The 24,946-nt window shown below is 42.0% G+C and overlaps 2 protein-coding genes across 4 annotated transcripts; both read right to left on the bottom strand.

The window, feature by feature from the left end:
- Positions 1 to 3,665: 3,665 nt before the first annotated feature.
- On the bottom strand, positions 3,666 to 6,431 carry LOC120034170 (heme-binding protein 2-like). Its single transcript, XM_038980634.1, has 7 exons — positions 6,305 to 6,431; positions 5,995 to 6,054; positions 5,739 to 5,820; positions 5,200 to 5,320; positions 4,823 to 4,962; positions 4,413 to 4,576; positions 3,666 to 4,298 (listed from the first exon to the last, which is right to left on the bottom strand). Coding segments are annotated over exons 1-7 (648 nt in total). The 5' UTR covers positions 6,307 to 6,431; the 3' UTR covers positions 3,666 to 4,219.
- A 4,937-nt stretch (positions 6,432 to 11,368) lies between these two features.
- LOC120034157 lies at positions 11,369 to 16,910 on the bottom strand. Of its 3 annotated transcripts, none has more exons than XR_005474017.1 (4): positions 16,138 to 16,910; positions 13,956 to 15,859; positions 13,578 to 13,810; positions 11,369 to 12,097 (listed from the first exon to the last, which is right to left on the bottom strand). XR_005474017.1 is itself a non-coding variant. In XM_038980616.1 (4 exons), the coding sequence occupies exons 2-4, from the start codon at positions 14,383 to 14,385 to the stop codon at positions 12,945 to 12,947; spliced, it is 1,200 nt and encodes a 399-aa protein (XP_038836544.1). In that variant the 5' UTR covers positions 14,386 to 15,859; positions 16,138 to 16,910; the 3' UTR covers positions 12,744 to 12,944. The 3 variants fall into 3 exon arrangements, 2 of the variants coding, with proteins under 2 accessions (XP_038836544.1, XP_038836537.1); XM_038980616.1 differs by lacking the exon at positions 11,369 to 12,097 and having other exon boundaries at positions 12,744 to 13,810; positions 13,956 to 14,103; positions 14,200 to 15,859; XM_038980609.1 differs by lacking the exon at positions 11,369 to 12,097 and having other exon boundaries at positions 12,744 to 13,810; positions 16,138 to 16,909.
- Positions 16,911 to 24,946: the final 8,036 nt, after the last annotated feature.

Genomic DNA, 24,946 nt, shown 5'->3' with positions numbered 1-24,946 from the left:
GAGATGAAAATGGACAAACTAAAGGGTGTGCAATGTGTAGGCCCACTGACTGTACATTTTGAACCTTGTTTGAAGTCAGTAGATCACATGTCCAAGGAGCTATTGAAAAATGAATGTAAAAACGTGTGAGATGAATATGAACAAACCAGAGGGTGTGCAATATAGAAGGGTAGTCAGTGGACATTCTGAACCTTGTTTGAGTCAAGTAGATCACATGACCAAGGAGCTATGGAAATATGAATGTAAAAAAAGTTTGTTCTTTGTTTACGCTCCCTAACTAATTCAACTAGGAATACAAAATGCTGCTCACATTTCCACATGTTTATTAGCTTTGGAAAGTGAATTAATGTCCAAATCGTGAAAATAAGATATATTTTTAATATTTCCAACATCATGACACTTATTTGGAGTCTGTGGCTCAAGTGGTTTGAAAGCTATTGAGGTTTGAAAGCGTAAATATCTGTTAAATATCTAACTTAAAACTGTCTTTACCTCGGTATTATTTCAAGGCTATAGCCTACAAAGAAATACATTCTGAAGCATTTGGGAGTGCGACACAATAGGCTGGTAGGGACATAAAGCGTGCAGCATTTAACTTTGTATGGCTGCAGGGGCAGTATTGAGTAGCTTGGATGAAAGGTGCCCAGAGGTGCCCAGAGTAAACGGCCTGCTCCTCAGTCCCAGTTGCTAATATATGCATATTATTATTAGTATTGGATAGAAAACACTTGTGCTTTTTGTGACTCCTCTCTTTGGCTGGAAAAATGGCAGAATTTTTCTGTGACTTGGCGGTGACCTAACATAATCGTTTGTGGTGCTTTCGCTGTAAAGCCTATTTAAAATCGGACACTTTGTTGGGATTAACAACAAGATTACCTTTAAAATGGTATAAGATACTTGTATGTTTGAGGAATTTTAATTATGAGATTTCTGTTGTTTGAATTTGGAGCCCTGCACTTTCACTGGCTGTTGTCATATCAATCCCGTTAACGGGATTGCAGCCATAAGAAGTTTTAAACAACATTTCATTGTATTAAATTATTATAGTCTATAAATTGCGCATATAGGCTGTGACTTACTTAGAATTAAATACAAATTAAGCGAAAAACGTCTTATTAGTGTCTTTGAATTCATTTTTAGAAGCACGAGTTTGGCCAGTCTGTGGCTTCACCTATCCACACTTGCAGAGCCACTGGGGATGCTAAAACACCCTTTTTGGCCACTTTTGCCAGGCTGGGCAAAGATGCAAAGTTGTTTATTGTTTTATTTTTCTATAGGCAGGCCTATAGGTTTTTAGGCAAAATAACCCAATCAAAACGGAAAGCTCCTTGAAAGTGGAATATGCCAGGCCTATTGGGCCATAATCTATATAGATAGTAGAACGAAAATGAACGAAACATTTAAGAGACCTGATTTTCTGTTGATAGAAACTTTGCTACAATGACACACTTAGTTATCTACCCACCTCATTCCTTTCTTTTAACATGTGCACATTGTAAGTACACCATCATACTTTTGGGTTAAGTGTCTTTTCAGATTCCACAATGATTCTTTAGTTGTGGATGTTTCATAACCTAACAGTTTGGCACCATACCAGCAGGTGGCATCCAAGCCTTACACATAACAGTGGACACTCATCTTTGTAAGTCTCCTTGATTTAGCACCTGTGTGTTTTATTAGTTTCTTTATGAAAATATTTAGCGAACTCCATGACAGTATCCAAAGCAATTGGCTATTAGCAGCACACAAGTAGACTACCAATGAATGCTGGAGATGGCATGCCCTGAGCTCCTGAAGTGAGCGCTACTGGGGCGAAATTGGAGCGGGCGAAACTGCCGACGCTACAGCCTTTGGGAATCTCGCTCCACGCTCCAGTGAAATTGGACACGCTCAGCTCCTCGCTCTGCTCCCCTCCACTCACATACTCTGCATTGCATGCAAGAAATATGGGACCAAATACTGTGTTTTTGAGACAAGATGTGTGGGCATATAGGCAGACGTTGCAATTGGAGGGTGCATTTTATGCACTTATTCTATAAGGATATTCAAGAAGGTGGTAGCGCAGCCTCTGAATGTCATAGAGACAAACCAAAGATCTCTTATATGTATCTGAGACATCTTTCCCTGGCATTTTACAGCTTGTTTCTAGCATAAAGCATTGTGGTCTAAAGCCTCGTTATAGATTGTTTTATATTATCAGGTCCATTTAATTTGTATTAAAATCAATTATATCAGTAGCAAGCTTTGGACCCAAGAAGAGTAGCTGCTGCCTTAGCAAAATAAAAAAAAGACCTCTGATCATCCATATCATATTCAGCTCTCGTTCTCAAACTGAACAGGACATGAGTAGGCCTGGTCCGCGTGCACAGATATCGCTTTTTTGTTGTTGAAATTGACTCGCCTCCTGAGGTGCCACCATACACGGCACAGTCATTGGTTAGGCAGCACAAAGCGGTTTACATCTGCAAGAGCAGGGCAGGCCAGAGTTCATGATAGGGAATGCCTATCCATTGCAGTGTGTAATGCAGTGTACACTCAGAAAAAAATATGTTAAGTAGAACCATACAGGGTTCTTCAGTTTGTCCCCATAGGGGGAACCCTTCTATCTAGAACCCTCTATGTTTGGTTTTTGAAAGAACCCCCTGTATATGGTTTTACCTAGAACACTCTATGAAGGGTTCTACCAATAACCATTTTATAATCTAAAGGTTCGTCCTACAACCATCTATGAAGGATTCGACAGAGGGAAGATTGAATATTGAGACAACCTCAATCATTTAAACAGGAAAACTCATCTCAGTAACGGGTGGAATAAATCCAATTACTAACTGATTGGATTAGTTTAGAAAACTGTATGTTCTTTATCTTTGTGTAGCATAAAATTAATCAACTGATCAATGTACAGTACATGCAAAAACACAGATATTACAGTAAAACAAACAATTCGGAAAATCTCCCTGAAAAAGAGCATGCTGGGAAATATTATATATGGTTCCATATAGAATCCTTCTTGCCTTCCAAAGAATCATCAAAGAACCCTTTCTTCCAAAAACAGTTCTTAGGATGTTAAAGGTTCTAGGTAGAACCCTTTGACTGATAAAGAACTATTGTCTTCCAACAAGGGTTCTTCTGATCAAATTGGTTCTTGGTTGAACCTTATTCCTCAGTAAAGAACCCTTTTGGAACACTTTTTTCTAAGAGTGTACTTACTTGTGATCTGTATTTGAGATGTTTTCTTAGAACATGCCCTGAGTGGCAAACAAGTGGTGTATAGTGGTCTTGTGTTGGGCACCACTGAATAATAACAAACAAATTAGATTTTTATAGCTTTCAAATATGACTTCACTGTATTTGTGAAAGGAGTGACTGGAAGAAAAAAAAACACAACAAAGCCTAACACCTTACCGTTCGTTATACTTGGCTTTCTTGCATTGACTCTTGCACTTGTCTTTTCTTCCAAGCACGGTTTTGCTGATAGCTGCTTTTGAAACATTGTTTAGGAACGTTTGACTTACTATGACTGTGCTATGTGGTTGTTGTACCTTAAGGTTAATGTACTAACTGTAAGTCCCTCTGGATAACAAGGATCTGCTAAATTACTCAAATGTAAAATTTCATTTGTAATGTTCATTATAATCTCTCATGGACAGACAATGTAACAAATATGGTTTCTGGACGCAATGACCCAAGATTTTATGTTCATTATAATCATACTGTATATACCACCACTCAAGTTTTACCAAAGAGCTGGAGAGGATTTGTTTGGCATATATTTAAGGAAACAAACTCAACACAGACAAAGATCCAAATCATGTTCAACATTGAATGTGGTATTTTGTCAAAAGGGAAGTTACTTTTCATAAACAGACTTTAGTACAAATGTATCCCTGTCTACATCTACATTCACCCCACATTGTTAGAACATGTCAATATGTACAGAGTTCGAATTATGGGGCTGGGGGGGTGGGCAAGGCACCTCCCTAACAAACTGAACCCTGACTAAGAATGAGTAAATTCTAAGACATATGTATACACATACAGTAATATGTGGCATATTGATTTAGGATTATAGTGCCACCAGATCAGAGACACATATCTTAGTTAATATCTTTGTTGCCCCCAAACCACATTATCTCAGATGTTCTCAGTCTACCATGCACCTCCCATTGGTCCTCCTCAAAATGGTTATGCCAGACTCAGCAGTAGTGGAGGAGGATGTTTAGGAGGAGGTAGGGCACACAGGCTCTCCCTCAACCATGTACCACACCTCGTTGTGCCTATTCAGAATCTTCATTGGGCTGTAGGACACACACACACACAAAATATTAAAGTATGTTTGAAAAAGTATTTTGGTGGAATTGGGTTGGATGCTGGATATGAGTATATTGAAGGATTTGTATCCGTGCTCTCACCTGTCATATCCCACAGCATAGTGGTAGTCTTTGTTGTAGGTGGCCTGGACTTTGTCTAGCTGCCTTTTCAGCAGCATAGAGTTTACACTGGATGTCAAAGACATCATCCATCCACCGTAGCTCCTCACGTACACTTTCATGTCTGGCGTCTCTGTAAAATACACCTGCACGGGGAAATCACAAAGACATCCACATTGTTAACCAGCGGTCTTGAAAAAAACATGACATACTTGACATGGGTTCAAATGGTATTTGTGTTCTTTTTAATATTGTAACTGCGCTCGATTAAGCTTTTCTTGCACAATGGCACCAATAGAATAGTCCCAAAACGGCAAACCCCACCCACCTGGCACTCTAGAAAAGCCTCATAAGGTGTAGGGTCTAGGGGTCTATTTGAGATTGGGTCTTACACTGTCATCAGTGGGTTGGGGAGGAGTCATCTGATAGTCAGACGGCAGGAGGAAGTTGAGGGTGAAGACAGACGACTGCCACAACCTCTTCTTCTCCTCGATTTTGACAGTCACCGGAGTTGTCATGTCAATGTTGACGCCTATAGGAAAAATGTGCATCCACACACACACAAATAGATCAATACGCACAAACACATGCACGCACGCACGCACACACGCTTACACGCATGCACATACACACACACACACACACACACACACACACACACACACACACACACACACACACACACACACACACACACACACACAGACACACACACACACACACACACACACACACACACACACACACACACACACACACACACACACACCAGCCTCGTTGGATCCGGTGATGTATTTGAAGAGTCTCTGGAAGGCAGTGTACATGGCCTTGTCCATGGAGTAGCATTCCTCGTCTGTCGACACCCATTTCACCGAGTCATAGTGGCGCACCTGTAACACAGACACAAACCTTCACTCAGAGTCCTGTGTTGGAGAGTGTGTTGAGTTACGGATGTTGGATGCAGGGGGAGCAACTTTGGTGTCTAGGTCCAGTAGAAAGGGGTGGGAAGCCTGGTTTCTGGGGCTTGGGGACTTGGGGACTTGTCAGGTGGATGGCACCTTGGTAGCAGGGTGGGGATTGGGGGAAGCTCCTGTTTTACGCATGCAGGTACAATTCGTCTGTTTTTAACATTTTATGGAAAATGATAATTATTATTATCATGTTGATAAACGATATTCTGATGAAAATTAAAATGTATTTTATCTGCAACCCTGACAGAAACCTAAACAATAAAAAAAAAAGTGGTCACAAATAACACCCCTGACTCCGTTTTATGTGCCATTAATTTGTGCTTTACAATGAACTCACCTCATAATCGTCATTCTGGCACACCAGATCATACAGCAGACATTCCCTTGACTCGGTACAGAAGCTAGACTCAGATGAGTTCCTATAGGGATCAGTGGAAAACAAATCAATCATGGAGAAAGTTAGAAAATATTGCACGACATCAATATTCAATATAAATATTCAAACATTCACTATACAAACAGCGTGTGATTCCTGAAACGTGTGGTTACGATGTGAGGAAAGTAATAACAGATGTGTATTATAACTTCGTTACCCAATTCTGGCTTCAGCAGTCAAGATGAGAAGCAAGCCAACCAACCCTGAAAAATAAACCCTGAAGTACACACAAACAGTCAGTGTCATCACATTAAAAGTTTAAACCGTCAGTGACCACATCACATGAAAAATCTATTATTCAGACATTAATAATCACTATTGCAATATATTGTAATACTTTAAGACAGTTTCCAAATTATGATACTACAACTTTCAATTTCTATAGAAATCATTCTCCCTTTAATAATTAACACCATCACAAGTCAAATGAAACATATCAAAGCAATGAGACTATCATTTCTACTTACATTGTGCTGAGTGTGTCTTTTAAATCAGCTCAGTTCAGATGCATCCACTGGCCTGAGGGAAATGCTTGCAGAGAAACTATTTATACCAACTGAGGGTTATGAAAGAAATCTTGGACCCCTTCCCAAAACTTGTGAGACACACCCACTTCACTGCAGAATGGCCCGGGGGCCTCAACAAATATGTGCAATGGGCTTATTTAACCAGCTGAAGAGAAAACCAGGTGGTTTATAAATGTGTGTGCCAAGTTAGATAATGCGAGACGATCAGTCTTGATGTGTCTTTGAAAAAGAGTATAGGATAATGAGAAAGAGGCTGTGACTAGATCCGACTGTTATATATTTATTTTTGGTAAATAGAAAATCTGTTTCGCAATAACAGCCTGGCTGCCACATTTAGAGGAAGTAAATAGCACTTGGATGTATGCAGTTTGTTCACTGAGCACTGCTGGGTCGACTTTACCAATCACTAGTGAAGAATGGAGTAAGAAGCCTTGTTTATAACTGGTGCTAACATGGACCCTTTGTCCTGATATGGTATCTGACACAATTACCCAAGATTTTATGTTCATTATAATCATACTGTATTAACCACAACTCGAGTTTGACCAAAGAGCTGGAGATGATTTGTTTGGCATATACAGTTGAAGTCAGAAGTTTACATACACCTTAGCCAAATACATTTGAACTCAGTTTTTCACAATTCCTGACATTTAATCAGAGTAAAAATTCCCTGTCTTACGTCAGTTAGGATCACCACTTTATTTTAAGAACGTGAAATGTCAGAAAAGTAGTAGAGAGAATGATTTATTTCAGCTTTTATTTCTTTCATCACATTCCCAGTGGGGCAGAAGTTTACATACACTCAATTAGTACTTGGTTGCATTGCCTTTAAATAGTTTAATTTGGGTCAAACTTTTCGGGTAGCCTTCCACAAGCTTCCCACAATAAGTTGGATGAATTTTGGTCCATTCCTCTGACAGAGCTGGTGTAACTGAGTCAGGTTTGTAGGCCTCCTTGCTCAAACACGCATTTTCAGTTCTGCCCACAGATTCTCTATAGGATTGAGATCAGGGCTTTGTGATGGCCACTCCAATACCTTGACTTTGTTGTTCTTAAGCCATTTTGCCAACACTTTGGAAGTATGCTTGGGGTCATTGTCCATTTGGAGGACCCATTTGCGACCAAGCTTTAACTTCCTGATTGATGTCTTGAAATGTTGCTTCAATATATCCATATAATTTTCCTGCCTCATGATGCCATCTATTTTGTGACATGCACCAGTCCTTCCTGCAGCAATGCACCTCCACAACATGATGTTGCCACCCCCGTGCTTCACGGTTGGGATGATGTTCTTTGGCTTGCAAGCATTCCCCTTTTCCCTCCAAACATAACGATGGTAATTATGGCCAAACAGCTCTATTTTTGTTTCATCCGACCAGAGGACATTTCTCCAAAAAGTACGATCTTTGTCCCCATGTGCAGTTGCAAACCGTAGTCTGGCTTTATTATGGCGGTTTTTGGAGCAGTGGCTTCTTCCTTGCTGAGAGGCCTTTCAGGTTATGTCGATATAGGACTCGTTTTACTGTGGATATAGACACTTTTGTACCTGTTTCCTTCAGCATCTTCACAAGGTCCTTTGCTGTTGTTCTGGGATTGATTTGCACTTTTCGCACCAAAGTACGTTCATCTCTAGGAGACAGAACGCGTCTCCTTCCTGAGTGGTATGACGGCTTCGTGGTCCCATGGTGTTTAAACTTGCATACTATTGTTTGTACAGATGAACGTGGTACCTTCAGGCGTTTGGAAATTGCTCCCAAGGATGATCCAAACCTGTGGAGGTCTACAATTTTTTTTTCTGAGGTCTTGGCTGATTTATTTTGATTTTCCCATGATGTCAAGCAAAGAGGCACTGAGTTTGAAGGTATGGCCTTGAAATACATCCACATGTATACCTCCAATTGACTCAAATGATGTCAATTAGCCTATCAGAAGCTTCTAAAGCCATGACATAATTTTCTGGAATTTTCCAAGATGTTTAAAGGCACAGTCAACTTAGTGTATGTAAACTTCTGACCCACTGGAATTGTGATACAGTGAATTATAAGTGAAATAATCTGTCTGTAAACAATTGTTGGAAAAATGACTTGTGTCATGCATGAAGTAGATGTCCTAACCGACTTACCAAAACTATAGTTTGTTAACAAGAAATTTGTGTAGTGGTTGAAAAACGAGTTTTAATGACTCCGACCTAAGTGTATGTAACTTCCGACTTCAACTGTACAGTCGTGGCCAAAAGTTTTGAGCATGACACAAATATTCATTTTCACAAAGCCTGCTAACTCAGTTTGTATGATGGCAATTTACATATACTCCAGAATGTTATGAAGAGTGAATTGCAATTAATTGCAAAGTCCCTCTTTGCCATGCAAATGAACTGAATCCCCAAAAAACATTTCCACTGCATTTCAGCCCTGCCACAAAAGGACCAGCTGACATCATGTCAGTGATTCTCTCGTTAACACAGGCGTGAGCGTTGACGAGGACAAGGCTGGAGATCACTCTGTCATGTTGATTGAGTTCGAATAACAGACTGGAAGCTTCCAAAGGAGGGTGGTGCTTGGAATCATTGTTCTTCCTCTGTCAACCATGGTTACCTGCAAGTAAACACGTGCCGTCAACGTTGCTTTGCACAAAAAGGGCTTCACAGGCAAGGATACTGCTGCCAGTAAGATTGCATCTAAATCAACCATTTATCGGATCATCAAGAACTTCAAGGAGAGCGGTTCAATTGTTGTGAAGAAGGCTTAAGGTTCCCAAGAAAGTCCAGCAAGCGCCAGGACCGTCTCCTAAAGTTGATTCATCTGCCTTTTCCAATGCCTTTTCCAGCATGATGGAGCACCTTGCCATAAGGCAAAAGTGATAACTAAGTGGCTCGGGGAACAAAACATCGATATTTTGAGTCTCCATGGCCAGGAAACTCCCCATACCTTAATCCCATTGAGAACTTGTGGTCAATCTTCAAGAGGCGGGTGGACAAACAAAACCCACAAATTCTGACAAACTCCAAGCATTGATTATGCAAGAATGGGCTGCCATCAGTCAGGATGTGGCCCAGAAGTTAAGGCACCTCCCTAACAAACTGAACCCTGAATAAGAATGAACAAATTTTAAGACATATGTATACACATACAGTAATATGTGGCATATTGATTTTGGATGGTAGTGCCACCAGATCAGAGACACATATCTTAGTTAACATCTTTGTTGCCCCCAAACCACATTATCTCAGATGTTCTCAGTCTACCATGCACCTCCCATTGGTCCTCCTAAAAGTGGTTATGCCACACTCAGCAGTAATGGAGGAGGATTTTTAGGAGGAGGTAGGGCACACAGGCTCTCCCTCAACCATGTACCACACCTCGTTGTGCCTATTCAGAATCTTCATTGGGCTGTAGGACACACACACACACAAAATATAAAAGTATGTTTGAAAAAGTATTTTGGTGGAATTTGGTTGGATGTTGGATATGAGTATATTGAAGGATTTGTATCCGTGCTCTCACCTGTCATATCCCACAGCATAGTGGTAGTCTTTGTTGTAGGTGGCCTGGATGTTGTCTAGCTGCCTTTTCAGCAGCATGGAGTCATATTATTTTGTAAGAATAGCTGTCAAATAATTAGCATACAGGGAGGCACCAGCTAGTCTGGGCACAATGCGGACACATTGGACGGATAAGTGACACATTTTAATACAATTGGTAAGATCACGAAACTCACATGTCAGCGCAAGGTGTAAACAAGGATTCAGTGTACTCCTACTGATGACCCTGTCAGTGGTGTATTTCACCTATTAAAGTGAATATAATTACACTGCATTTGTATGATATTATTCTCTGCTATTAAATCAATTGAAGACTTCATCAGTTTTCTTTATTATTTGTCTGGTCCACCCATCGTCATCACTTCATTTTAACATGTTTATGTGTCATTACGTGTCAATGAAGGATCAATTGGTTAAAACCGTCTTTAATGTGAAATTATGATGTCATTATAATGTTGAGTGAAATATCAGATACACATTGGACGAACATTTCCTAATTCATATCAAACCATATTCCCCACCTATAAAAACAGACAAGACAGCACTTGCATGACCCTAAGAGTTCAACTTTGACCCCCACAAAGAGGAGAGTAGCCTAGAAAAAAAGAACTCTGGGGTGTATCTCAATGGTCTAAAACGTCTTCCTCTGCTCGTCTCCTTCCCTTCTCATGAGCTGATCTGAAGCTGAACACTGTAGATAAATACAAAATGGCATTCCTCACTGTGAATTTGATTTCATCTATCCCAGGTCTTTCACACCAGTGCAGGAAAAGAGATAAGAAAAGGAAGCCACTGAATATCGAGATGGATGTGTTCATGGAATGAACCCTGACCTAGATAAAAAAAATAAAAAAACCTCCCATGCAGTCAGGTCAGTTTATATTGGAGAGATGCCCAGTTGGGGTCAATGCCATTGAGAGGGTTGTTGTTTAACCCCCTCAGGCCATTCAGCTTTCACAGTTAGAATATTGTTGAAGGTCATGACCTTTATCAAACCTCTGACATCGCCTGTGATGTCAGCTGTTCACCACCTCAGGTGCTCAACGGGCGACAGCCTTCACTTGGTGACTTCAACCTCAGGCGAAGACAAACTCAAAAGAACTCAAATGATCCCCTCTCTTATTCCTGTTCTGTGTGGAGCAAGCACATGTGCTTTAGGTCAACTTCTTAGCCAAAGCGTGTTACTTTAGCTTGATTCAATCAGGATCATGAAACTGCATGTTGTGAACGTTTCCATGGTATCATCACCAGACATGGGCAAAAATGACAAAATACAATGACAAAATACAAAATAAAAAATACATTGGAGTGTAGTTTAACCCAGTGTAATTTAAATGACAGTATACTCAGAAGTAATTAAAATACGTCTTTTAAATATGTGTAACAGAAATACTGCCCGTCTCTGATCATCACAGAAAGGTCAGGTGGAACAAGTGTTGGCACACTGGCTGTTGTAGTTGTTGTTTAAATGTTTTTATAAAATGAGCTTGTGAGAGTGATTGAAGGAAACATCAGAGATGTTTTTATTTCTCTCAGAGCATGAGACACCCTGTTCCAGCACAAATCACTAGAGTACAGTTCACTATGTGTGTACAGGCATAACTGGTCTTGAATAGCTACCTTGGGCTCCATAGTCTAGCAGGGACAAAGTCTAGCAGGGACAAAGACGTTGCACCAAATAACGTTTGACCTGTCTAGTAGACTATAGCAATAAAGCAATTCATGTCACGGGTATGGAGAGCCTTCATGGAGAAGCTGAGAGTCACGGTCAGCCTCACATCCGGGTAACGGCCTCAGTCCAATGGGCAGGTGGAGAGGATGAACCAGGAGCTGGGGAGGTTCCTTAGGAGTCACTGCCAGGACCGGCAGGGGGAGTGGGCGCGGTTCCTTCCCTGGGCGGAGTACGCCTAGAATTCACCTGCGTCACTCCTCCACCGGGCTGACCCCCTTCCAGTGTGTCCTAGAATATCAGCCAGCCCTAGCTCCGTGGACCCTGAGCCAGACTGAAGCTCCTGCGGTGGATGAGTGGTTCAGGCGCGCAGAGAAGGTTTGGAACGATGCCCACATGACGCTCCAGCGCGCCGTCCACCATCAGAAGGAGCAGGCGGACCGCAACCGCAGTGAGGCTCTCGTTTTCCATCCTGGTGATCTCGTTTGGCTCTCCACCAGGAACCACCCGGGTACTGTCACACCTTCAAATTACGGTTTTCAAAAGTATTTTGTTACAAAATACATTAGAGTGTAGTTCAGCCCAGTGTAATACAAAATACTTAGAAGTAATTAAATTATATATTTCAAATAGATGTAGCAGAAATACTGCCCATCTGGTCATAGCTCAATAACCCAACAAAGTGCCCCAATTGCTGGGCCAAAAATAACCCAACAAGTGTTCTGTCCATCAAGGAACACACCACATCACAGTCCGAGACTAAGATTAAATGTCATGTGTTCTGCAGTCTACCCTGTTTCCTTCACTTGCTCTGGGATGAAGGAATGGAGGTAGTTGCCTTATCTCTTTTCGAATACTCCTCTTTTCTCCCCCTATTTCTGAATCATGAATCATGACTGAAATTGTCAAGCAGGTTAGGAAAAAGGTTCAACCCATCCTAAACTAAATGAATGCCCTGTGTTCAGGTTGACGTCATGGATTGTGTGCATAAACAAGCAATGACATGGTTGTATGATCATTATTTGTTTTCTTACTGGGTGAATACCTTTTATTAGGAACTCAAATGGAGGACCATAGAGTGTTAGGCATCTCGGCATACTGAACCAAAGAAGATTATTGAGAAAAAGGAGTACAAACTATTTACAGTCATAAGAAACATACAATGACAATTGTCTGACAATAAAATTGAACTTTATTCCACTGCGTGTTCAGTACCAAGACTCATAGGAGTTCCAAAAAATGTTTTGTCTGTCTCTACCTAAATAGTAGACATATGAAATAGCATGAAGAGTCTTTAAACAGGAGCTCTGCATCCACCTGAACACATCCTGTCCTACTCTCAGATGGTGAACGTAACCTAACAAGGTCAATCAGGAGGGAGCATCATGATGACCATGGACAACACTGTTGGTCTGAGGTGTGTTCTCAACCCCAGAGAGGTGTTCAACAGCGTTAACCAGTCTTTCCAGGTTGTTGTTGATGGATAACAGCAGGGGCTGCAGCACTCTCTCCATGCTGCTCCTCATACTGACCAGCTCCCTCTGTAACATGTCGTAACCTTGGCGATGCACCTGGACCAGTGCTGCCAGGTCCTGAGGAGGTAGCTGGACCTGCATGTGTGGTTGGACCTCTATCAAAGGAATGTGGACCGTAGCTTGGTTCACTTGGGGTATGTTCGTCTGAGGCTGCACAGTGGACTGGGACATATAGGCCTGTGATTGGTTTGCTTGGGGTATATAGGCCTGTGATTGGTTTGCTTGGGGTAGAGTAGCCTTTGATTGGTTCGCTTGGGGTATATAGGCCTGTGATAGGTTGGCTTGGGGTAGAGTAGCCTGCTGTGGCAGTGGCACTACTTGGGGTATGTTTATGTGGAATGCAGCATTACCTTGAAGCAAACCATCAGCCTGGGGTTGAACAGTGACTGGGTGTGTATTGGTTTGGGGTTGAAGGGTGCCCTGAGACTGAGGGATGTGGACGGTTCCAGTCACTTGAGGTGTACTGACCTGGGTACCAGTTTCAAGGTTCAATCTGACTACGTTCACCCGGGGTTGGAGGTTGGTTTGAGGTAAAGAGGGCCTGGGTGAAGTGGCAGGCGTGTGTGTCTGGGGTGGATAGACTCTGCTGGCCTCAGATGGTGCTGCAGCGTCCAGAGTCTGTTGACCATCAACCAGGTGGTTAGTCGAGGGACTGTCCAGGTCCACCCCAATGCATTGGGAACCAACTTCATTCTGAAACTCTAGGGAAGAAAAAAATATAGAAAAATAAGCTATATTTAGTGTTCCTTACATACTGTTTCACCAAATGACATCAGTAGTAGGCACACACACATGACAAAGATAACAAAAACGATTGTTTTTAAAAATGTAAACCATAAACTTTACCTTGTAATGCAATGGGTCCTTCTCCATCCACAAACTCAAATTCAAAACGTTTTGTTTTGACTGAGAGGAAAGGCTCCTCCTCTTCTGTTGGATGGTGAAGTTTTGCTTCTGTCTGCCTGGTCAATCGCTTCCTCTTTGAGTCAGGACCCTTTTTGATATAACAGGGTTGTCTGCGCATCAGGTCATTGTATCGCTTTTTGCATTGCATCCCGGTTCTGAGGTATCCAAACGAAGAAGCGCTCACCTTTGCTGCGATATCTTCCCATGCGGCCTGCGCAACACGGGTGTAGCCAGGGCCAGGTCGTCGAGCTTGCACTTCACGCACGAGTATTTTGAGCTCTTCCTCATTGAAACGCTTCTTTCGTTGCCTCTCCATATGAAGCATCTCGATCTCTGGCCTCCCATCTCTGTTATCGTTATCGGAATCCATATTTTCTCAGGGAAAGCCATAAACGAAGCGCAAACGCTAAAAATGACGCAAAGACACAATAGTGATCTGAATGTTTACATAGACTAGCCTACTCATCTCGAGGCTGCAACTTATTCAAAACACAATTACAAAATGGGTGTTTGTTCAGTTACAAAACAGCAACGGTTAGTATGGTTACGGAAAACCTTAAGGATAGCGGACACAGTTTAGGCGTTCCAAAACAATCTGGGCTACCATTCGCAGGACCACAAAATACAATACGCTTGCGCAGTTGATACCGGTCGTGCGCAGTATATTGCCCTCCCTTTGTTGGGGAAAATGTGCCCAAAATAAACGCCTCTTCAAAATAGTAACAATCACCACAATATTGAATGATTAGATTCTTGAAATTCTTGACATTAGACCTATAGATAAATCGTAATATTGTTAGATTTTCTAGTGATAGGTTACTTTTATGATACTGTGGTTCACATATTTATTCCCCCCAAAACATTTATTTAGAAACAGATTGAAAGATTTCATCATTAAATCATGGTCTGCACATTGCCTTCCAAAACCATAAGTAATTCTCTACAGATTTACAAACTTTTCCCCACACACATACACTTCTCCTTCTGAAAAGTGAACACATAGTCTACATTTGAGGGGTCTACTGTCTAATAGGCTAAATAGTTGTAGGTTTTTATAGGCTATAGTAAAACCAGTCTGAATGCATTTGACCACAGGAAAACACTACTGTGTGAATACAGCAGGTTTGATTGAATAATAGACTACATTTAACCACTCTTATGAAAGCATTCTAATACATACATGCAACAATGAATACATCATACAGTCAATAGCATACCATAGTTAATATTTTTGGGTTAATGATATATATTTTTTAAATCTTGAAATACTTGTTATTGTAGGACATTGTATTGTTAAGACAGAAGTAAACAGTCGTCAACATAGCAAGAAACCAGCAAACATCACAAAGGATGTACTCCTGTGGAATCAGTGTATGACGGTCCATTCAGTCTGTGTTGGAGAGGCATTGTGATGGGAGTGACAGTCTGTAGTAGTGACTCCCTAGGACCTGACAGCCTTTCAACAGCACTAGCAAGTCTCTCCAGGCTGTGGCTGATGGAAGACAACACAGGATGCAGCATTTCCTCCATACTGTTTTTAGTGTCCGTGATCTCCTTGTGTAGCATGGCGTAGCCCGCCTGGTGCACCTGGCAGAGGACTGTGAAATCCTGGGAAGCGGGCTGGACGTGGATGAGGGGCTGGAAGTTTATCAGCGGGATGTGAGCTCTGAGGAGCTGTCCCTGACCCAGTCCCTGAGATTGGTTCATCTGAGGTGAGCTGACCTGAGGGGCTTGGAATGAAGAGGCCTGGGTTGGATCAAGTTGGAGAACATGTTGTGGTGTTCCAGCCTGGGATGGACCAGCCGTCTCTGCTTTGATATCAAGGCCCTCTCCAATTTGCTGCTCTGGAATAGAAAAATCTAACCATGATGTATCATTTTATCCCCCAATCACATAGCTCACCCATGTACACTCAACCAGCATGTTGCAATCTCAATCAACACATATTTAAATAAAGTAGTTTGCTTGCACACAATGCTACTTTATAAATGTGGAAAATGCTGCCAACATAGTAAGTAATCAACAAATATCTACACATGATTTTCCTATTTATAGCCTGCAATTCCTAGTATAGAAAATGGTAGGCCAAATGTGCCTAAATGTAATCATTACTGTACTCTACCTGCATGCTCAATTTTAATTGAGGAAGTAGAGTTGTTGTCTGTAAGGTTAGAGACTGGTTTTGGCAATCTGTTTTCAAATATTCTTATTCCTTGTCTCCGTTTAAGATCATTAATTCGCTTCCTGCACTGGTTGGCTGTTTTCTGAAGCCCGACGGTAGTGGAGCTAACTCGCTCTGCTACTTGCTCCCAGGCTGACCGAGCATTGGAAACTCTGAATGGTTTTGTCGGTGTACCATAAATAGAAAATCGCCGTGCATGGACTTCACGCAATAATATTCTTGTTTGCTCCCGCGTAAAACGACTTCGAGTCGCCGCCGTCAACATTTTGGAGCCTGCACACGGTTTCATAACATAAACACAGAAATTACGAATACGCTTTTCGCATGAGGGGCGTTATTGCGTTGCGAAAGTGATAAATGGTAATGGCGTATTTTTGTAGGCAATAAAACTGCGCCATGGACAAAGCCTATGGAAAAATGAATGATGTTTTTGTAGGATTTTTGGAAAACGCCAAAAATAAGGTATGTGGTAAACCCAGGTTTGGGAGATCTTATGTTTTGTTCCATGAGATAATCTTCATCAGCTAACGTTACTTTCTGGGAATTGTGAAGAATTTATGTTAAAAAAAGCATACCAAGGTCATGTTAACTGACTGCTAAACTCTACTAGACCTGTGTTAATCTCAGACCTCATTTACTGTGTTTATTCCTAAACACTATTCTTTCCTTTTGACCTTAGGGGTAGCTAAATGACTAATTTCCGGGTTTTAAGACTACAAGCTGGCGAGCTCTATTGACACGCAGATGCACGCAGTAGTGCCTTTACGCACAGACGTCACTCCAGGAGGGTGAATTGTGGGATGTATTAAAAAACAAACAATGTCCTTATACGTTTCAAATGTTTTGCATCGCAATGAAAGTCCACTTTTGTCCCTTGTTTTGGCTATGCAATCTGTATTTGCAATGTCAAAACTAACTTTATGTATTTATTCACACAGTAAATCCTGCACATACATTTCAATAATGCTTTAAAAAACACACAACACCCTGTAAATTGACCCTCTTCTGCTGGTGAGATTCTGTATCATGGTCTAGTAGAAACCCCACAACCTAAGAAAATATGACTACATGGGTGAGACTTCTACTTATGGTCAGCTGTAAAGCTGGAGCTTCTACATTTTTGCATTTGGGATTTTCTCTGTCTTAATCTGTGTTTCTCTCTCTCTCTCTCTGTTTCTCTGTTTTTCTCTCTCTCTCACTCTCTCTCTCTGTATTTCTTCTCTAGATCAGAGAATATGTAACCCCTTATACAAACTCTTCTAAATGTGAGGATAACGTCCAAAACAGACCACACCCAAAAACCAGAGAACTAAGGAGACAGCCTGTGGGACAGCGCAATCCAGTCACCATGGCTACCCACCTCCTTCCATTTTGGACTATGTTTAAAGATTTATTCTGTCTGGGATTCTGAGTAAATAATAGTCAGGGGTGTTGACTGAATTGTGTTGCTGTCTACAGGTAATGGAAAGAAACAGACATGGAGGTGTAGTCCGTTGCATAAAGGCTGACTGTATTGATACATAGTGATGACTAGGCTGTGGGCAGCACTGACTAGGCTGTGGGCTGCACTGACAGGAGTGAGATCATAGTGTCATGTTTTGTTGTTCCCTGTGGTAAGCTTGCCTTGTTTTCTCTGAAACAACAGCAGACCAGTGCATATAATCAATGTAGTAGAACAGTCACTCCTGTTTTTCCACAATTTAATATTTTTTGAACATAGAGAGGTACTTTTTTCACATCAAGGTTTTGGCATTGGTAGCTTTCCTCAAGAAAAGTATTTTGGAGAAATTAATAGATAAAATGAAATGTACATACATTCTTTTAAATTATCCCGACCGGTACTGATTCTGTAAAATGCCATTATTTATGTTTTGTTCATCTTTTCTCATGACTTGTGGCTCACATTTGTGTAACTTCTGTATTTTCCCATAAGCTTTTCAGAAACCCCAAATATTGCCTGATCAAAAGTGTAGTTTAGTTTATGACCTCCATGGGAGCAGAATCCGTCCCTAACCCTCTTGACTGAGGTCACACACACACACACACACACACACACACACACACACACACACACACACACACACACACACACACACACACACACACACACACACACACACACCTGACCTTCAGATGAACCACAGGACCTGATCCAGGATCAGATTGACTTTTTATCCCCCAATGGTTAAGGTTACAGGATTGGGGATGGGGAGAGCTGACCATAGACACTCAGGAGCTAGGTCTGCCTGGAGGTTCACAAGACCAGAGGGACATTCATCTTAAGAGAAAGAAGCTGTGCTGATTCATCTTGTCTGTCTTCTGTTGGAGTGGAGACTCTGCCCCCACCTTCTTCCTCTCTCTCTGCACGTCAGATCAGATGTTTGTCTCTGTTCACCTTTCAGAACACACACACACTAAGGCAAGGTGAGGTCAGCGTGATTGTCAGGTAGCTAGCATGTTCTGCTTTGGTGTGTGATGATCAAACAACTTCCAGTCTGCTCAGCACATCTGCGGTTTGGTCACCCTGTCGCAGGGTGTTTACAGCGATTAGGAGAAAAATACAACGGAGGGGAATGATGGGGCGAGGGCGTGTGCCGACACACACTGATTACCTACCTCTTACTGTGGTAGACTGTCTGGAGGGAATCTCCTACAAGAATAGACATAAAGGGGCTTACAGTATGGCCTCATAAACAGATGTTTTTTAGGGGTGATACCGAGCAAGATGATATGGACGGAGGAGACTGACAACTGTGGAATAAGTAGAGACACAGGAGACACTGAGATGTTATGGGGGTGACACTGAGAGGGATGTTACACAGGAGACACAGAGAGAGACCTTACGCAGGATACACTAATGGGAGACACGTAATGAGAGGGACTGAGATAGGTGTTATGGGGGTGACACAGAGAGACGGTAATGGTAGAGACACTAAGACAAACGTTATGGGGGTGACAAAGTTATAGGAGGAGTAATAGACCATATGTAATGGGGATGACAGAGATGTTATGGTAGACACACCGTAATCCAAAGTAAACTCTTTACAGTGACTATAAGACGTATCAATGTACCCCATTGTCATAACCAAAATATGATTGCTTTAGTTGGACCTGTTTCACAAAGAGAAGGCCTCTCGAGGAGAAATACTGGGTGTAGTAAAACAGTTTTCATAGGAGGATCCAATGCAATCTGCTGAGTGAGGTTCGGCACTGACATACAGTGTGTTTTCTGTGGGCTTATTTAGGTTTTCCTTTTAATATGGTGAGCTAGGGGTGTGGTAATGGCACAGACGGCTGACTGGAATAGGGTTTTCTCCTGTCTGCTGATATGTGCTCTCCAGCTATGATACCCAGTGTGATATAATATGTAGCCTGAGCCCATGTTGTTTACAGGTCTTTTTACAGAGTTATTTCTGCTCTTTCCTTAGATGTTTTTGGTTTATAGTTAAGGTACGTAGCTAGATACTTAAGGTAGCTCGATACGACAACCACATATTACAGTCACAGTAAGTGAAACATGTCGTAGATATGAAAGCAGAGAGAGCGACTTCACCAAAAAAGGCGAATACCTTTTTACCTCGCAATGTTGCAAATCATCAAAGAGACATATCACTGTTTTCTGGAAAACACATCTCTGACTTTGTGTAAATAAAAAAGGCACAGTAATATTTACATTGGGTTTCCCTTTATTGGTTTTGCTTTTATCTCTGTGTATCCAGAACATTCCACCAGTCTCTAGCAGTGTGTGTTTTATCCAAGGCACATAATTAGTGTGAGGTGTGTTTATACACAACAGCAGCGCCCCACACACACACACACACTCCCCCTAAAGATTGGAAAGCTGCCGCGGTCATCCCCCTCTTCAAAGGGGGAGACACTCTAGACCCAAACTGTTACAGACCTATATCTATTCTACCCTGCCTTTCTAAAGTCCTCGAAAACCAAGTTTTAACAAACAGATCACCGACCATTTCAAATCACACCGTACCTTCTCCGCTATGCAATCTGGTTTCCGAGCTGGTCATGGGTGCACCTCAGCCACGCTCAAGGTTCTAAACGATATCATAACCGCCATCGATAAAAGACAGTACTGTGCAGCCGTCTTCATCGACCTGGCCAAGGCTTTCGACTCTGTCAATCATCGCATTCTTATCTGCAGACTCAACAGCCTTGGTTTCTCAAATGATTGCCTCGCCTGGTTCACCAACTACTTCTCAGATAGAGTTCAGTGTGTCAAATCGGAGGGCCTGTTGTTCAGACCTCTGGCAGTCTCTATGGGGGTGCCACAGGGTTAAAATCTCTTTTCTCTGTATATATTAATGATGTCGCTCCTGCTGCTGGTGATTCTCTGATCCACCTCTACGCAGACAACACCATTCTGTATACTTCTGGCCCTTCTTTGAACACTATGTTAACAAACCTCCAGACGAACTTCAATGCCATACAACACTCCTTCCATGGCCTCCAACTGCTCTTTTTATATCTTTTTTTATTTATCTGTTATTTTACCAGGTAAGTTGACTGAGAACACATTCTCATTTACAGCAACGACCTGGGGAATAGTTACAGGGGAGAGCAGGGGGATGAAAGAGCCAATTGTAAACTGGGGATTATTAGGTAACCGTGATGGTTTGAGGACCAGATTGAGAATTTAGCCAGGACACCGGGGTTAAAACCCCTACTCTTACAATAAGTGCCATGGGATCTTTAATGACCTCAGAGAGTCAGGACACCCATTTAACGTCCCATCCGAAAGACGGCACCCTACACAGGGCAGTGTCCCCAATCACTGCCCTGAGGCATTGGGATATTTTTTAGACCAGAGGAAAGAGTACTTCCTACTGGCCCTCCAACACCACTTCCAGCAGCATCTGGTCTCCCATCCAGGGACTGACCAGGACCAACCCTGCTTAGCTTCAGAAGCAAGCCAGCAGTGGTATGCAGGGTGGTATGCTGCTGGATTTTATGCTCTTAAATGCTAGTAAAACTAAATGCATGCTCTTCCACCGATCGCTGCCCGTACCTTCCCGCCCAACTAGCATCCCTACTCTGGACGGTTCTGAATTAGAATATGTGGACAACTACAAATACCTAGGTGTCTGGTTAGACTGTAAACTCTCCTTCCAGACTCACATTAAGCATCTCCAATCCAAAATGAAATCTAGAATTGTCTTCCTATTTCACAACAAAGCCTCCTTCCCTCATGCTGCTAAACATACCCTCGTCAAACTGACCATCCTACCAATCCTTGACTTCGGCGATGTCATTTACAAAATAGCCTCCAACACTCTACTCAGCAAATTGGATGCAGTCTATCACAGTGCCGTACGTTTTGTCCCCAAAGCCCCATGTACTACCCTTCACTGCGACCTGTATGCTCTCGTTGGCTGGCCCTCGCTTCATATTTGTCGCCAAACCCACTGACTCCAGGTCATCAATAAGTCTTTGCTAGGTGAAGCCCCGCCTTATCTCAGCTCACTGGTCACCATAGCAACACCCACCCATAGCACGCGCTCCAGCAGGTATATTTCACTGGTCATCCCCAAAGCCAACTCCTCCTTTGGCCGCCTTTCCTTCCAGTTTTCTGCTGCCAATGACTGGAACGAATTGTAAAAATCACTGAAGCTGGAGACTTATATCTCCCTCACTAACTTTAAGCATCAGCTGTCAGAGCAGCTTACCGATCAATGCACCTGTACACAGCCCATCTGTAAATAGCTCACCCAACTACCTCATCCCCATATTGTTATTTATTTTTGCTCTTTTGCACCCCAGTATCTCTACTTGCATATCATCATCTGCACATCTATCACTCCAGTGTTAATGCTAAATTGTAAATATTTCACCACTATGGCCTATTTATTGCCTTAACTGTATATAGATTTTCTATTGTGTTACTGACTACGTTTGTTTATCCCATGTGTAACTCGGTGTTGTTGTTTTTGTCGCACTGCTTAGCTTTATCTTGGCCAGGTCGCAGTTGTAAATGAGAACTTTTTCTCAACTGGCCTACCTGGTTAAATAAAGGTGAAATAAAAAAATCACACACACACACACCGATTGATTTGTAATCCATTGATTTAAACCTTGCTGTATTGACCACTAGATGTCACTCTTGAGCCAGCAGAAAAACATATTTCTACAAATTCTCATTGAACATGATTCATCCACTGTTGCTGTGAATACTCCACACATAAATTGAGCATTAATCATTGTCACTTATTGTCAGATTCTAGAGGAGTGGTTGTGAATGATTGGATTCAGCAGAAGGCTATCCTTGTTGTGTTGAGTTACTGGCTCCTTCCCTTTTTCAAAATATATAGCTTTTTTCGGTTAAAAAGTCTCACTGTATAATGTTCAGGAAGTTGTCACAACTGTTGTCGAATTTTATACATCATGCATACTACTTATGCATGTGTACTTTATGTGTGTGGGTGGGTGTATTTTGTACATGTCCGTCTGTCCAGCTGTCGGCTGTAATCTTCCTGTATGTCTGTGCGCGTGTTTGTTTGTGTGTAGACCGTCCTACATTACACACGTATTGTGTTTTTGGTATGGGCCTGGGCATCACTATTGACTCCCCTCCACCTCCCTTGCTTCTTCAAGTGGCCCATTACTCCTTTACAAGCTGTGGGGTCAGAGGTCAGAAACACCTGAGCCCACCCCCCCTCCAGAAGTCAGGGTTGAATTGAAATTATATTTCAATTCAGCCAACTGCAGGAAAGTCTATTGAAAACCCATCTATTTTCATTGTCCATTGTATGTCCATTCTTGAACTGGAACTTAAGTTCACATCCTGATGGGGTGTTGTCTCCACTCTGACCTGTCTGGTTCCTGTCAGTCTAACTGACCTGACCTCTTTGATGTCATCAGAAGGGGACAGACACCTGGGATACAGCCTAGGGTGGTAGCTAACACACACACACTTTATGGACACGAATCTTTGAAAATATGTAAATGGCATGTTAATTATATTCCCATACAGAATAAAAAAAGAATTAGACCAGTTGCTCTTTTGTCTAGCAAATATGTGGAGAAATCATACAACAGGAAGCTGTATTTAAAAATATATATATTATTCGGATCGCCCTAATTCCTAAACTCTCACTGGTTGATCTGTTATTCAACAGAGATAAACTCTCTTTCTGATTGATCACTCAATTACAGAGGTTGGTCTCACAACAGGTGCAAGATACATAGTCATTAGACAGGAGTTTGTCACAGTCTGCTTTCTTATATCATTTTCTGATCAGCTTGTTTGAAGAAAGAATGAAAAAAATATATTGATTTAATAAAAAGGAAATCATGTTCTGTTTATATGTGTGTGTATGACTTTGTGTGTGTGTGTGTGTGGTACTCACCAGCGGAAGACATAAGTCAGGCCCTCACACACACATCCTTATTGACACAACTCTGGACATACAGGTTGCACACATTCCCTTCCTGGGCAATGCAGCTGTAACACTTCAGGACCTGGCACGCACGCACGCACACACGCACGTACGCACACACATATATATATATAAACAGTGCATTCGGAAAGTATTCAGACCCCATTGACTTTTTCCACATTTTGTTACTTTAAAGCCTCATTCTAAAATGGATTAATAAAAAAATGTGCTCATCAATCTACACACAATACCCCATAATAACAAAGCAAAAACAGGTTTTTAGCAAATTTATAAAAAGAAAAAAACAGGAATACCTTATTTACATAACTATTCAGACATACAGTTTGCACACAATCTACACACAAGAGTCTTCCTAGAGCTGGCCTCCCGGCCAAACTGAGCAATCGGGGGAGAAGGGCCTTGGTCAGGAAGAACCAAGAACCCGATGGTCATTCTGACAGAGCTCCAGAGTTCCTCTGTGGAGATGAGAGAACCTTTCAGAAGGACAACCATCTCTGTAGCACTCCACCAATCAGGCCTTTATGGTAGAGTTGCCAGACGGAAGCCACTCCTCAGTAAAAGACACATGACAGCCCGCTTGGAGTTTGCCGAAAGGCACCTAAATACTATCAGATCATGAGAAACAAGATTCTCTGGCCTGATGAAACCAAGATTGAACTCTTTGGCCTGAATGCCAAGCGTCACGTCTGGAGGAAACCAGGCACCAGCCCTACGATGAAGTATGGTGGTGGTAGCATCATGCTGTGGGGATGTTTTTCAGTGGAAGGGAGACTAGTCAGGATCGAGGGCAAGATGAACGGAGCAAAGTACAGAGAGATCCTTGATGAAAACCTGCTCCAGAGCGCTCAGGACCTCAGACTGGTCCAACAGGACAATGACCCTAAGCACACAGCCAAGAAAACGTAGGAGTGGCTTCAGGAAAAAGTTTCTGAATGTCCTTTAGTGGCCCAGCCAGAACCCGGTCTTGAACCCGATTGAACATCTCTGGAGAGACCTGAAAATAGCTGTGCAGCGACTCTCCCCATCCAATCTGACAGAGCTTGAGAGGATCTGCAGAGAAGAATGGGAGAAACTCACCAAATACAGTTGTGCCAAGCTTGTAGCGTTATACCCAAGAATACTCAAGGCTGTAATCATTGCCAAAGGTGCTTCAACAAAGTACTTTATTTTATAAATTTGCCCCAAAAATTGCGTTGTCATTATGGGGTATTGCGTAGATTGATAAAGAAAAACAAAAAAAAATTGAATCCATTTTAGAATAAGGCTGTAACATAACAAAATGTGGATAAAGTCAAGGGGTCTGAATACTTTTCGAATGCACTGTACAGTGCCTTCAG

Source organism: Salvelinus namaycush, chromosome 3, assembly GCF_016432855.1.
Source record: "Salvelinus namaycush isolate Seneca chromosome 3, SaNama_1.0, whole genome shotgun sequence".
Lineage (NCBI taxonomy): Eukaryota > Metazoa > Chordata > Actinopteri > Salmoniformes > Salmonidae > Salvelinus > Salvelinus namaycush.
The sequence above is the reverse complement of the archived record's forward strand: the minus strand, read 5'-3'. Positions and strand labels throughout refer to the sequence as shown.

What these genes read in the sequence shown, in the direction of transcription:
- LOC120034170 (XM_038980634.1), bottom strand. An exon ending in CACCGGATCCAACGAGGCTG is followed by an intron (nt 4,963 to 5,199) that starts GTGTGTGTGTGT and finishes TTTTTCCTATAG; the next exon opens with GCGTCAACATTGACATGACA. An exon ending in TATGCTGTGGGATATGACAG is followed by an intron (nt 4,299 to 4,412) that starts GTGAGAGCACGG and finishes TGTGTCCTACAG; the next exon opens with CCCAATGAAGATTCTGAATA.
- LOC120034157 (XM_038980609.1), bottom strand. Translation starts at nt 14,385, where the DNA reads ATGGATTCCGATAACGATAACAGAGATGGGAGGCCAGAGATCGAGATG. An exon ending in AGGACCCATTGCATTACAAG is followed by an intron (nt 13,811 to 13,955) that starts GTAAAGTTTATG and finishes TTTCTTCCCTAG; the next exon opens with AGTTTCAGAATGAAGTTGGT.